The sequence below is a fragment of the Erinaceus europaeus genome, chromosome 19, assembly GCF_950295315.1.
Source record: "Erinaceus europaeus chromosome 19, mEriEur2.1, whole genome shotgun sequence".
In the NCBI taxonomy this organism is placed as follows: Eukaryota; Metazoa; Chordata; class Mammalia; order Eulipotyphla; family Erinaceidae; genus Erinaceus; species Erinaceus europaeus.
Window position 1 is genome coordinate 64,892,688 of NC_080180.1, and position 15,476 is coordinate 64,908,163.

Genomic DNA, 15,476 nt, shown 5'->3' on the forward strand with positions numbered 1-15,476 from the left:
AAATTAGCATATAAGGGTTTTGTTGGACCTAGCAGAGAGACATCCTTGAAGAGCTAACAATATATAAAATAATTTTAACACTCCATGGCATAAAAATATGGAATTTTGTTATTTTCTGTTTTTCCTTGTTAAAAAGGAACATAAAAAGGATGTTAAGTGAAAAGCATTTACCACTACAAAATTAGAGTTGAAAAAGATAAAGAACCCAAGAATTTGCAATATGAAAAATAGAAGATTTTCAGAAAAGCTATCAAGTATACCAATGGTTTAGGTATTTTTAGTCTCTTGGGTATTGAAAGTACACAAAGAAATATGGAGAGAGCGATCAAAGCACCTGCAATGACAACACCAGCCAGCAATATAAACAATATTTTTATCCTAACATTTGCAACATCTGACTATGTAATTATATTCATGATTAATTTCATGCTAGCAGATAACCTTTGAGGGTAAAGTGGCAAATTAATGCAGTTATCAAAATATGCATGGAGAATTGTGAGGCTCGTTTTCTTCTCTTTTTGGAAAATCAAGAAGCTTTCTATATTACAAATGTGTCAGCACAAAACATGACTAAGACATGAAATGGAAATGTGATTAATTAAAGTATTAAATCTTCAACTATAGTCCTTAGTGTGGAATATTTGCTAAGAGCACTGCATTTGGTATCCTTATAAGATGAAATATACGTGTGTGTGTGTGTGTGTATGTGTGTGAGTGTGAGTGTGTGTGTACACACACTCACACTCACACTCACACATGTATACTTCCTTTGAATTTCCCAACAAAAAGGACACACCACAATGACTCAGGACCTCAGGACCTCTTCTATCTGAAAACTAACTCAGGTGTGGTATCTAAATATTGGACTTAAAGTTATTTTACAAAAATTACGTTCAAGAGTTAAAAATTAGAATTTTACATGTGAATGAATCATTTCTAAAAATTGTCATTTGACATACCTTTAAAACATTAAGACACTGTTTCCACAGGAAAATAGTTTGACTTCTTACTATTCTAAAACTAACCATGTAAACAAGGAGTAAATGCCATGATTGTTCTTTTCTGAAACAATTTGTTGATAAAAGACTGCCAGATCATCTGAATATTAGTTTTCATTTATATGTGTAAAATTATGGAAGGTGGATATCAGAATAACAAGATTAACTATAAGACCGACTGTAAAATGCTTCTCGTTATCCTTATCTAAGAAGTGTGTAGCTAAGAACTTTCATCGTCGGCTGCGTGCATTTTTTAGTCAATTTACTGAGATTATATCCTCATTATGTTGCGATCCATAGGTGACTTGCAATTTGATCACGAGTATTGTATATTTAGCTGATTTTATATGTCTCACAAATTTAGGTAAGAGTTTTATAACATTTTGCTTTTGGAGATTGCTGATATTATTTAAAACTAAAAAGCAAACTAGTGTGACAGGTTAGGCATTATATAAAATACGGAACACTCAATTGTAGGGTATAAGAAATTGGTTTAAGGGAGAGTATAGATAATGATATAAAGGGTTAAGCAATTTTAAAATTGTCCTATTGATAAGCAAATGGCTAGAGAAGGAGTGTGAGAGGAGGGAGGAGTGGAGAGAACTTAAGGGTCCTGGTGCATAATGCCCTGCAGCTGTGTCTCGGGTCAATAAACTACAAACCTTTAACCCCCCTCAAGAGAAGAAGAAGGAGAAGAAGGAGAAGGAGGAGGAGGAGGAGGAGGAGGAGGAGGAGGAGGAGGAGGGGGAGAAGAAGAAGAAAGAAGAGGAGGAGGAGAAGAAGGAGGAAGGAGGGAGGAGGTGGAGAATAAGAACAGCAAAACAACATATAATCTGATAAGAAAAAAAGCAGAATTCCTGAAGTCAAATGCACCATTACAGCCATTCTCTATGGAACGAATATAACCTTGTTTTCAGTACTGCAGAAAAGCAAATGGATGCTTTCTCCATGTCTTCTCCTGCAACTGTAAAATGATAAATGAAAGGTTTCAATGAAAGCATGGTGATTTAAAAAAAATCATTTTTCTTACTTATAAAAAGTAACGGCAACAAAGTCTTTTTTTGCCTAGTTAAATCTATAGAAACTATCCCTCATGAAAATAGCAGGCCTTCGAAATATTAACATAGTCGTGCCAAAATCTGAGCAAGTGTTAACTGCTTGTGCTCTTTTGTGACACAGATGTCAGCTTAACTTCATCTCTAAAGGGCCCATCAAGGCTGTGAGGCTAGTTTCACTCAGATATACACATCAAACTGCTCACGTTAAGGAAATAAAACGAGGTGGAACATGAATGTGCCGTGTTAAGATTTAGTTCCTTATTTAATAACATAGCATCACTCATTCTATCATTGCACATGAGATCAGTTAATAGTTCAGGAAGATATTTCAAAAATTAGATCTGTAATACAGATTGGACGAGTCCTTAGACATCACACTGAAGGCTTTTTAGAGAGGAGCTGTGATAATTCTGTTTTTTGCTTAGAAGACTAAGGTTCTCTGATTTCCCCCCTCTCTTAGTTCTCTTTCAGTAAGAAATCAACAACAGTAACAAATATATGAAAGAGAGAAAAATGTATCTTACTGAATTTAATAATTAACTTTGTTGACATAAAAGTAAGTGGCAGGTTTTGCTTTTCAAGGCTGACTCAAGAATGTTCTCATAAACAAAACACTGACTATATTTAAGCTATAAAGTTGAACAATAAAATAGTACTGAAACAATGATATACCACTTTTCTATCTCCAAATTTATTTTAAATTTAGAGACATGTTTTATAGTTATTCTTTATCAGTACAGAGATTTATATATCTCCATAATTTGATATAATTATAAATAGACTATATATTCATGTGTTATTAAGAGTCACAAAACTATGTAAAACTATGTAAAATAAAATTCTGTGTGAATTCTATGATTGAGGACTTCTTAAAATAGTCATCTTCAGTTACATATTTTACACCACAAAAATGTACAGACACCAGTGTTTTTTTTTTTCTCAACAACAAATACAGGCAAATTTATATATTCTTTATAAAAGCTTCAGATGATTCTCAATTCAAAGCTATAGAAAGAATTGAAATACTATAGATTGCAAGATGTTTTTTTTTTTTGATAGTACATATTCTGTGTTCTTCTGGTAAAACTGACAGCTCTGTCTTTGGCATTGAAAATTCAGTATGCATTCTTGACAAGATTTTGTAGCTTAAGAGTTTTTTTTTTTCTTTCTTTTTCTTTTAAACAAGGAAAAACAGGATTGGCTAGGTTATGAAAACTGGAAGAAACTAGTCATGGTAATCTTTTTCTCCATAAGTTAATCTTTGGGACCCTGAATACCTTTTACTACATTGTATGATGTGCACTACATGAGTCCATTGAAAAACCAACTGAGTTAGATACCACATTTTAGGAAAATTATATAATATAATATAATATATAGTTTTATATTTATTTAGAAGCTTTGAAATAGTACAGTAAACACTTTGCAACACGGTGTATAAACTACAGAATGATATCATGTGGGTCTTCAGAATACAACTATATATGTGTGTGTATATGTATGTATTTATCTACAAATACATACATATACACACACACACATATATATCCCACAGGTGAAAAGAACATAATCACAATCTCTCTTGTAAAATTGGAATAGTTTGGGTAACACTTGATCACACAAAAATAATATAAAACAGTCAAGTTTAAAACAGTGAAATTGTATTTAGAATGCACAAATTTCCTTTATCTTATGACTGGCTTCTCGTGGTGAATACAGACATCTAAAGGGCTCAGTGACGTTTGGAGAGAGAAAGATAATGTAGTGCTGTAAACAGGCACACGCTGATCGCAGAGGCAAAATCGGTCGCCTCTAGAGTTTCTACAGTTCTGCACATTTCAACTCATTTCTCAGGCCTGCTGAGAGCAATTAGGTCCTATAATTGGCCACGCTGATCCCGCCGGCAATGTAAGACTCAAGTTACACGTAACTAACTGGATGGCCAAGATAATGAAGTTGAAAAGTTGATGCTTTTGTTGGTCGACTTTGTGCAAATCATGCTGCTTCAGGAAAGTCCTGTAGAATTGACTAGCATATCCTTTTCCGTGCTGTGAAAAAGAAAGAAAAATACTCTAAGCAAAGAGCCTGACTTGGGGGATTTCGAATTGTACGTCATTTTAAAGAAACAAATACAGTGGAGACAGGTTGTGTTTTATTATTATTTTGTTTTGTTTTGATCCCTCCACCTGACCCAGGTAGTGTCAAACTGTTTCAGGTTGACCCTGAGTCCTAGTCATCACTGTCATTCTATTATCTGGCTTTCTGAAAATGATAGCTTTGACATTTTCACAAATCAGTGCTACATGGGAAAGGTATAATTTACATACCCATGGTGGATATTGTGAAAACTATCTTTTTAAAGCTACCTACAAGCAATCCCTACTTTATCATTTATGCATTTCTGGAACAAGTTTATAGATTATTTATAAATGATTTTCCAGATGTTTCATTCAGTAAACTCTAAATTATATAAATTAAATCAATATATAGTAAACTCACTCCAGAAAGGATTTATAGATTTAACAAAACTTAAGAATCACATTTCCTGACTTATTTTATCTGAGTTTCTTAGTTCTATAGAAACCAATATCTTATTATGGCTACAAAAAAAATTCTAACATAAATACATTCCGTAAAAGGAGTCCATTTCTCCTTGGCTCCCCACCTGCAGGGGAGTCGCTTCACAGGCGGTGAAGCAGGTCTGCAGGTGTCTGTCTTTCTCTCCCCCTCTCTGTCTTCCCCTCCTCTCTCCATTTCTCTCTGTCCTATCCAACAAGGAAGACATCAATAACAACAACAGTAACAACGACAACAATAAAACAACAAAGGCAACAAAAGGGAATAAATAAATAAATATTTTTTAAAAATTAAAAAAAAAAAAAAAAGGAATCCATTTTCACACAGAAGACAGAGGTGAGTGGGAGAAGATGTCTTCAGACTTGCTCTGAAATTTAAAAAGACATTAACCTAGGAAGCAGTGCCCAGGTTTAGTCCCTCTACAGTTTTCGCATTTTATTTATACACAACACTAGAGAATATTCTTCCTATCTGTCTATAATCTTTGTAATAGTTGACCTGAAGCAGTGTGAACAGAAACTTCACCTGTAGGTGAGCACCTGACTTATAAGAGATGCTTCATGAAAAGGTGCTTTTTTTCAACTGTAGTGCAGCGGGTTAAACACACGTGGTGCAAAGCGCAAGGTCTGGCATAAGGATCCTTGTTCGAGCCCCCGGCTCCCCACCTGCAGGGGAGTCGCTTCACAGGTGGTGAAGCAGGTCTGCAGGTGTCTGTCTTTCTCTCCCCTTCTCTGTCTTCCCCTTCTCTCTCCATTTCTCTCTGTCTTATACAACAACAACAATAAAAAACAACAATCGTAACAAAGGGAAAATAATTAAATATAAAAAAAGAAAATGCGATTTAAAAAAAAAAAGATAGTTCCATTGCAATTCTACATGAAATTGAAGTTTTAGAACTGCACTAAATAGCCCGACCAAACTGCTTCAATCCAGCGACTAGCTGAGATGTCTAGAGAGAGATGCATGTGTGTAGGTGTATTTTCTCTTTCAGCCAATTCAGTTCCTCTCCCGTGGGACTTCCTTTTACCTTTTCCTTCTATTTTATCAGGACAGGAAGACTTGAGAGGGGAAAGGGAAAGATAGAGAAGAAAGAGAGAGACGCCTGCAGCCATGCTTCCTGACTTGCAAAGTTTCACTCCTGTAATTGAGGAGGAGGGTGTGTGGGAGGTCAAACTCAGGTACTTGCTCATCAGCAAATGTGTGGGCTCAACAGGCTTCACCAGTGACCGGCCACTCCTGTGATATTTTCAAAAGGATTTTCTACTCATATACCTTTCTGAATCTTTTCCTTATTTCCTCATTTATTTTTTTTTCTCAAGTATTCAATTTCTAAGCAGATCAAGCATTTATTCACTGGTTTATTTACCTTTTAGTAGAAACATATTAATTAAAATTGTGAAAGTCAGGTACTGCCATTTACAGAAATCAAATTGGAAATCAGCATAATGCATGTACTGTGTAGCTCCCAGTGTTAAAAATAATCCAAGCAGATTTTCTTTGGCAATGTCATATGATATGAATCGAGTTAGCTTTGACACAGGACTACATGGTAATGGCTGTAACTTACCTGATCATAAAGCTAAAAGGAATATTCTATAATCAAAGAGAAACTCGATTCTCATAAAAAAAATTATCAAATCCATTTTTTTCAGGTCCTTGAATTCAAATCCCCTGTTTCATCATAAACATGTGTATCCTTCAATGTATTCTGTTTTTACCAAGTAGAATTTTAATTTGTCAGTAAATTATAATAATTAAAATTCTGCCAATCTATAAATAATATTGCTTTTTCATGAGGTAAGAATATTAATTACAAGTTGAAGCTCTCTTTTTTTTTTCTGCCTCCAGGGTTATTGTCGTGGCTCTGTGCCTGTACCAGGAACCCACTGCTCCTGGAGGCTATTTTTTCCCTTTTGTTACCCTAGTTGTTTTACCATTGTTGTGGTTATTATTATCATTGTTATTGATATCATTGTTGTTGGATAGGACAGAGAGAAATGGAGAGAGGAGGGGAAGACAGAGAGGGGGAGAGAAAGACAGATGCCTGCAGATCTGCTTTACCACCTGTGAAGCGACTCCCCTGCAGGTGGGGAGCCAGCCGGGGGCTCCAACCGAGATCCTTACACTGGTCCTGGTGCTTTGCGCCATGTGCGTTTAACCCACTGTGCCACCGCCCAACCCCTGAAGCTCTTTGTTTTGATATTATGAATCAGAAAAAAATCTTGTGGGGGTTATATGGAAAATTGGGAAATGTTATGCATGTACAAACTATTGTATTTACTGTCGAATGTAAAACATTAATTTCCCAATAAAGAAATTTAAAAAAAAATAAGAAAAAAAAATCTCATGTATTGGAAGCATTAGTTCTACAAGGTTAAGATCAACAGAAACTTGGGAGTGGCCAACACACAGCCTAACGAGTAAGCCAGTGTGTAAGAAAACAAGTACATCAAGAAACTACCTCTTGGGAGAAAAGCAGAAACTCGTCAACCTCACATATGTTTAAGTCAGTAAAAGATTTCTAATTACATTACAATAGCACTTGTGGGAAAAGCTATTAACATACATTTTCTACATTCATTTGATTTAGTCAGAATACAGAAAGGAATTATTACTGAAATGGATCACAGTTGTAACAGCACAGAAGTTTACATGCGTTTGACTATCTATAGGCTTGTTTTACTCACTGCTTAGGGCTCTGTGTAAGTTGCTTCTTAAAAAAAAAAAAGTGAGGGGATCAGGCGGTGGCACAGCAGGTTAAGTGCACAAGGTACAAAGCTCAAGGACCAGTGTATGGATCCCGGTTCGAGCCCCCAGCTCCCCACATACGGGGTGGGGGGGGGTCGTTTCACATATGGTGAAGCAGACCTGCAGGTGTCTATCTTTCTCTCCCCCTCTCTGTCTTCCCCTCCTCTTTTGATTTCTCTCTGTCCTATCCAACAACAACAGCAATAGCAACAATAGTAACAAGGGCAACAAAAATGGAGGGGAGGCACAGGGAAAGGCCTCCATAGCAGTGGATGTGTGGTGCAGGCACCGAGCCCCAGCTCCAATCCTGGAGGCAAAAAAAAAAAAAAAAAAAAAAGTGAATCTGCTCCAGATTTTGAGGAATACAATCAATCACCGTTCATTAAATGTACTTCCTCCTTCCTGCCTATCTGATAATTTGGGAATGCAAACAGAGCAAGGGCTGAGTTTGGAGGTCAAGACTAATCAGAATACGGACACAAGATTCCTTCCACTACAGAAGCCAGCTTCCCAGATGTAAACTACTCACAGAGCAACTGGAGGAAAAGGGAATATCATCCTGTTTCTAAAGCTAGGGACGGATGTATACATACGTGTGTGTCTGTGTACACACGTGTGTGTGTGTGTGTGTGTGTGTGTGTATGGTTTCAAGGCTTTGAAAAGATGTTTGAATACAGAGTAATCATTATATGGCTTCATGTTGGACAAGCACAAGCGGCACACAGATATTTCCAATTCATTGCTGTTGCATTTTTTTGAGTCAGTACTATGGACAGTTACTGCTCAGCATGAACTGGTTAGGCATTTGTTGAAGCATTTCAAGCTAGAATAGGGTCAGGTGCTTCGAGTCACTTTGTTTCTGATGGAGTGTGTGTGTGTGTGTGTGTGTGTGTGTGTGTGTGTACCCAAAAAGCACTGGGGGAATTTTCATCTTTTCTTTTCATTACACAAGTGCATTTTCTCCCTAGGGATTTGTCAGCATATGTAGGGAAATGGTCAGTTGATAATGGATGAGAGATTTATCTCCATCAAATCGAGAGTAAAGGAATAAGGTCTGTTAGGATTTCTTTTTAACTCTATTCATCTGCCACATTTATTCTTCATGTTGAGTCAGAAAAATGTCACACTTAAGACATTTAATGTCTCAACTACAAATGAAAATATACTCCTAATGGAAAATACTCAAACATCTGCCTTCTTATAATTTAGCATCACACGGCAATATTTAGCACATATATTGGGTTGTCAGAAAACTCATGAGGCATTTTTCTATGCAAAATATGCCATGACTTTGAAGATACCCTAATATATGTATCTTTATATGTATATATGCTTAATAAAACGATTTAAATAAAACTTCCATGATGCACATTTTCTTGTATTTCTTATCTTCTGTTGTTTTTGGTAATTTTCAACATGTGTTATTAAATGCCAACAGCAAAAAGGCTGATCAATGAATTGAGAATACTCACTGCAAACATGCATGTCACAAAGAAATGACAAACCTAGCAGTACTTTCATCCTTTCTATACTGCGTCTATTGCTACAAGCTACAGTTACAGCCAGATGGAAAAATAATTTAACGATCTGAAAATTCATATGACTGCACTTGTACAACAGAAAGCAAAATGCCCATTACACTTTATAACAGTATGATCCACAGGAATTAAAGTAATCATTAAAGTTGGGGGGGGGAATCTCATTTATTTCTGGGATGGAAAGAAAGCCCACCATTCAAACAATCCTGATGGTGGAGGATCTCTACTACATTAAAAAAAAAAAAAAAAGAAAGAGAAAGAACAGGAGAGAAGAAAGAAAAGAGATGGAAAAGGAAAGGAATGGGAAAAAAAGGAAAAGAAAGGAAAGGAAAGGAAAGGAAAGGAAAGGAAAGGAAAGGAAAGGAAAGGAAAGGAAAGGAAAGGAAAGGAAAGGAAAGGAGGAATACAGATCAGTAGTATACCCCAGAGCACACTCAAGTGTTTGAGACATTTTCGCAGAGGGAGGACACCTGTTAGGCATGAAGTGAATCTGGCATAGTTTAAGCCTACTGCCTGTTCCAGAAAGCAGGGAGAGGCAAGGAAATCTATTGTCTGTCTCCAGACTAAAGCTTATCAGAAACTGAAAGGCCATTCAAATCAAGTCTCCCTCGGAGTCCCGGTTGGTTATGTTCATGTTCTTATGTCTTATTCTTGAATTGTTATTGAAGATTCTCTTTAAAAATCACTCTAAAGAATTTTTTTTTTCTTTTTAACTCTAGCGCCCCCAAATTGGCCCATTCATGTTAACTATGAAAAGTAGGTCACCGCTCAGTTTATTTTTTCTCTTCCAACTTCAACACCCTTTTATTCGCTTTTAACTTGAGAAATACACTTCTCACTGTGAAAGAAGCCATGGATATAGCTCATATGGTAAATATTTTCCTCTTCACGAAAAATTCAAACAGATTCTAAATTATGAAATATGATGAAAAAACTGAGCACGTTATATCTTATGAAATATAAAATATAGAACTTTCTGTTGGTAGGCTATATATGCATATGCCTTTCGGAAAATGATTACATCATAAAATTGCATTATATTCACACAGTATGTATCAGATAAATATTCTATGATGTTCACTTTCGTGCCTCCTAAAGTTAAGCTTATTTTATAATCATCATGCCATCTTCATTTTATAACCATCCAAGTTAAATATTCAGTCATCAGACAGTATGCCTCTTCATTCTAGCTTGACAGTTAAAGGACTACGAAAAATACCTATGACACAAGATTTTATTTTAAGGAGATGGTTAACATACATGAACTTGATCAGTCTTCTAGAAAAAGAAATTTGCGAAGCAAAGGACTCATATGATCCTTCAGCCCAATTATATAAGCAGTATGTAGCAGGACCGGCAGTGTAGCTCAGCGGGGTAGGGGATACTGCCCACTTAACAATACGTGTCACCCATATTCCATTCCAGCCCTCAACACAGGCAGGGAGCCTGTGGTGCTGTCTCTCTTTTTTTACCTGAAAAAATTAGCCCAGAATAATGAACCACTGGCAACTGTGTGTGTGTCTGTCTGTGTCTGTGTGTGTGTGTGTGTGTCTGTGTATGTGTGTGTGTGTGTGTTAAAGCCAAGTATATAATTATATGTGTATGCAGTGTTTACAATAATGTTTGTAATTAATAAGTATTTGCTGAATTAAAAGATAAGTACATATGTATTTTAAATTATAAAAAGGTGAAAACTATAGTTTCATGAGACAGAAAGGCTTTTTGCAGAATGACTAAAATGGGTGATTTCATTGAGAATATATATATTTTTTCTTAGTCATACTTCCTGGGAAACCTTTAGTTAATCATTGACTACTAAAACTGAATATTATTATCTATAATGCTATGACTTTTGTGAGACCATCTATCAACTTGGGGCTATTAGCTGAAAATAAATGAGAACTCAGTTCCTCAGTTAAAAATATTGGGTGCAAAGGAATTTATTTTATAATCTTTAAGGTATCTTAGAGATCCAATAGAATTATGTATAGTCTTGCTTTTATGAACTGAAAATTCAGATTTTTAGTATTGCTCAGTATTTATTTCTAAGCCAAGATGAAAGACTTAACAGTTTTCATAAATACATATACATATATATTAATATACACCTCTTATTTGTTCACAAGTATATTCTTTAAGTAAGATGATACAATGATACTCTCACTTAGCTTTGTATAGGGAAGTGAGCCACTTGAAACCTCTCTAGGCACTAAAAAATATTTACATTGTCGGGCCAGAAAAATTGCTCATGTTGGTAGTGAACAACATTGTCATATGCACAACCTACATCCAGACCCAGCCAGTTCAATGTTGTGGTCTCTTTCACTCTCTCTGCCTTTCTGTTTTATAAAAGTATAACCGTGTGTGTGTGTGTGTGTGTGTGTGTGTGTGTGTGTGTGTGTGTGTGTAACTGAAATCTATCTTCTAGCACATTGAAAACTGATTTACCAGGAATAACCTTGGTTATGTCAACCATATTAAGAACCACAAATTTTTTTAAATAGGGAAAATATAATGTTAGTAACTCCACTTTATTCCACTTATAACCCTTCTATATCGTTTAATATATTAATTACAGGTGCTTTGAATCTATGAAAAAAAAACCATCAGTGATTATGTGTCAACCTCTAACCAGATGATATACCCTAAGCATTACCACTCTTAAAGTTGATTTGAGCAAGTTCTCTAAAAGCATACTATAATCATACACAACTTTTCCATTTATATAACAAGAATTACCAACATCCAAATTCTTTTTGAATATTAAAATAATTAATGTTGAAAAATTAGCTCGTGTTGAAAATAGTAAGACTATTACGTTCCATATAATTTTCTATAGAGTGTAGATATCTCTTCTAAACTTATGTAAAATTGTCAAAAACAATGCTCTAGGAGCTTAAAACATCTTCCCCAAAGGGAAATAAATAATAGGACATCCCATTGCTCAGGATGCTATAGTCATTGCTCTAGGGCCTCTTGAGAGAGTCCTATTCTGGGTCAGAGACAGACTTCACCTCCTAGGACACACATGTCGTAAGAACCATTCAGGTTCAGGCCCTGGTACCATATGGGAGCTCCATGGCCCTGGGGCCCTGGGGGAAGCTTGAGTTGTGGTTCCTTCTCTATGTCTTTTATATATGACAAATCCGGAGGCACGGAGCAGTGAATCATGCACCAATGCAAAACAAAGAAACCCCACCACACTGGCCTCTTACAATTAAGCTTGGAGCGTGAATTTCTTTTTAAATGCTCTGACCCTACATAACATGTCTTTTAGAGAACACACTTTACCCTAGGTTGCTCTTTTTTATACCATGACTGAAAAAAGATTTTTAAATCCTTTATCATAATCCACTGAAATATTTTCACTGGTTTGTTCTAGAACTATCTGAAAATCAAATCCTTTACAGTGACCAGAGAGAAGTACACTTCGTTTCTTTTGAAGACTATAATCTTACTTTAACACCAAATAAAGGATTCTTTCGTTCTTGCCAGACAAATACTGTTATTTGGTCTATCAAAAATTCTTACACAATGTCAATGTTTCCTTAAAGAATAAATAGGTCCTTTTTTGAGAATTACAAAGCTGATAATATTTACTGACATTTAGACACTTGTACTCCACGTAGTTTCATTCCAAACAAAATTAGGAGATCAAATTAGCTACTTCTTTGTAAGGTGAAAATTAGCATTATTTTTTCCAAACAGAAGGCATAAATTATTACTTAATTGAACATTTCTAAAACTATCAGAACTCCATGCCTTTAGAGATCTGTTTGCAGTAAATACCATCATTCCTTCACAATATTAAATCAACTGCTAGATGTGCAATGACTCTTTGAAAAATGAAAAGAAGCTTGAATCCACCAACAAATGATGAGTAGATTTAAAAATAAAGCCATAGTGCCTTCATTTAAAAATATGTAACCATGTATCTGATTCGTTAGCAACTAATCGTTATTCAAGAAGGATTAAGTGTTCCTCAGTTTTTCTATACCTCTATCAAAAGAAAAAGAAAAAAAGGCCACTAGGAGCAGTGGATTCCGAATGCAGGCAACAAGGCCAGTGACAATCCTGGTGGCAATAAAAATATATAATAAAATGGGTTAAGTTCTTTCTGTTTTTCCTCCAGGGTTATCGCTGGGACTCAGTGTCTGCACTATTATGAATCCATTGCTTCTGAGGCCATATTTTTTCATTTTTTATCTTTTGGATAGGACAGAGAGAAACTGAGAGGGAATGGGGAAGAGAGAAAGGAAGAAAGATAACATTTGCAGACCTGAATGGGTTAAGGTTTCAAAAGAACTGAACTACAACACTAGATATTAAAGTCATGAACATAAATGGAGAATCTTCTGGAGTAGTAAATAACATACCTGTAACATTAATTTATACAAGTGTTCGTCCCAAAAAAGATAGGCACACTACACATTGCTAAAAACTGTGCACAAACATAGGGCTACTTATTACATCCTCGATGACCTGATTTCTCCTAGCATAATTCAGTATTTTAATGGCAAAGCAAACAGTAGGGTGATTAGGATACGATCCAAAAAGACAGATGCACACCTATGCTCACTGTTGTGCTATTTACAACAACTAAGATTTGAAAACAACCCAAGTGTCCAACAATAGTTGAGAGGATAAGGAAGTTTGCATAAAAGCAGTGGGGTGCTACACAGCAGTAGAGAGAGATGGTGCAACAGAGATGAAAGTGGAGACAGTCACGCTACGTAACTGAGCCAGAAAGACGAGTATCCGTCCTGAATGATCTCACTCAGGTCAGAAGAGAAGAGAAACAGAAAGCAAGGGAAATGACAAAGGAAAAGCCCAACAAACTCAGTCTCCAGTAGCAGAGATGAGATTATCCAAGGAGAGGGAAAGGCATCTTGAGGGTTGGAAGGTGACTGACACTTGAATGGTGGGTGAAGTGTGCTAAGGCTTATGCTGAGGAGCTTTGAAATCGGACCCCTAAGACATAATCCGTTTTGCAAAAATAAAAAATGCAATCTTAAAACTATCCTCTACCCAGAGAAACGGCCCTACTGGCAGCTTCAGAACCCAGTAACCCCAGAACAGGGTTGTCAGATACAATACAGAGATCCCACCTACATCTGAGATTCAGATAAGCAAAAACTTAATTTCTTAGCCTATATGTGCACCGTGTCACCTACATGGGGACTCAGCTATTTCATTTCTTAAGCCTCATAGCCCCAGGCTCCAGGAACTTGTGCTTTCATGCCACAGATGACACTAGCAGCCACAGAGATTGGAATGCTGCACTGTCTTTTCTAGAAAAATCTTTTACCCACTTTTCTAATCATCTTGTAGCTTTGTAGATCATGTAACAAATTTTATGCAGATTCACGTCAACAGCAACTTAAAATTAAGATGCTGAAATTTCAAAGGAGAATAAGATCTAAAGTCCAGTTGTCTAAAATGCATATTTACATTTAATGGTTAATTGACTATCCTATGTGAATGCAATCTTTGCTTCTTAAATTATTTCTTTGTATGATAACCAAATTTTAGCCCGTTTGAGTCAAATCTTGTGTGTGAGAGATTGACAGAGCATGTTAAATAAAATATTCTTTCTTCATGGCATAAAACATCATATTTAATTATTTATTCTAAATTGTAGGCTAGGTATGCATTTCAAGTCTAGTTCTATTCTAGAAACTCATTAAGCCACCTCCCTCCTGCCCTTTCCATTTAAGCTATCATAAGATAATTAGAAATCTGAAAACTGATAGACACTGAACCAACAACTCAGCTTCAAAAACAAAAATCTCAAAAATGCTAAATTGTTTCAATAAAGTTATGCTTGTTATAGGTTAGAAATATTTGAACTATGTAGTCGTTAGATGATAAGATTCAGATAGTTAAATAGTTGCCTTGCATTTGATACCTTTATGCTTCCTGTCTGACTGGGGTTCACCTTTGTTACTTCAAGCATTTAACTACTAACAAAGCAAATAAAAGTACAAATCATGTTATACATTTATTTATGAAATTTAAATAAATCTAGGAACAAGTTTAAATGTTAGATAACCAATCTTAGTTGGGACCACTAAAAGGTTCCGATTAAGCATTCTACGGTATCATTATTAATATGTGACAAAGGCACATATTTACTTATATATTAAGTTTTTTGAAAAATGTATCATTACTTTTTAAAAAGTGCCTGAGATGCTCAGTTACCATAATGTGATAAGAATGCAATACATAGTGATCATGAGTAAGAATACCAATGATTTACAAGTGGTTACATGATAAACCCCAGAGACTACAGAAAATCTGTAACTTGTCTCTGCCTGTAAACCTTGTTCCTGCCAGTCAGAGCCTCCCACCCATAACCATGGAGGTACAATGTATGTACTTGATGTTCACATTTAAGATAACCTGACAGCCAGGGTCTTTGTTTAGACTTTGTGTAAAAGGACAACTTACAAGGGAAAGATGAGTGAAATTAGCAGCTGGTGATAAGGAAAGTGACATTCAAGGAGCCTTTCAAGGGAAAATGTGGTAGATTGGGGAAAAATAGTAAACAATGATTA

At 35.8% G+C, this 15,476-nt stretch overlaps 1 protein-coding gene across 3 annotated transcripts in view; it reads right to left on the reverse strand.

Annotated features, from left to right (window-relative positions):
- Nucleotides 1–15,476, reverse strand: part of PCDH10 (protocadherin 10) — a 69,707-nt gene that overhangs the window by 14,387 nt on the left and 39,844 nt on the right. Inside the window, exon 5 of one of the 3 annotated variants that reach the window (XM_060179081.1) lies at nt 2,293–4,104. The exons of the other annotated variants lie outside the window; for them this stretch is intronic. Within the exon in view, the coding sequence (XP_060035064.1) occupies nt 4,085–4,104 (20 nt within the window). The 3' untranslated portion in view covers nt 2,293–4,084. Of the gene's footprint in view, nt 1–2,292; nt 4,105–15,476 lie in introns of those variants that run through there. 3 annotated transcript variants of the gene reach the window in all.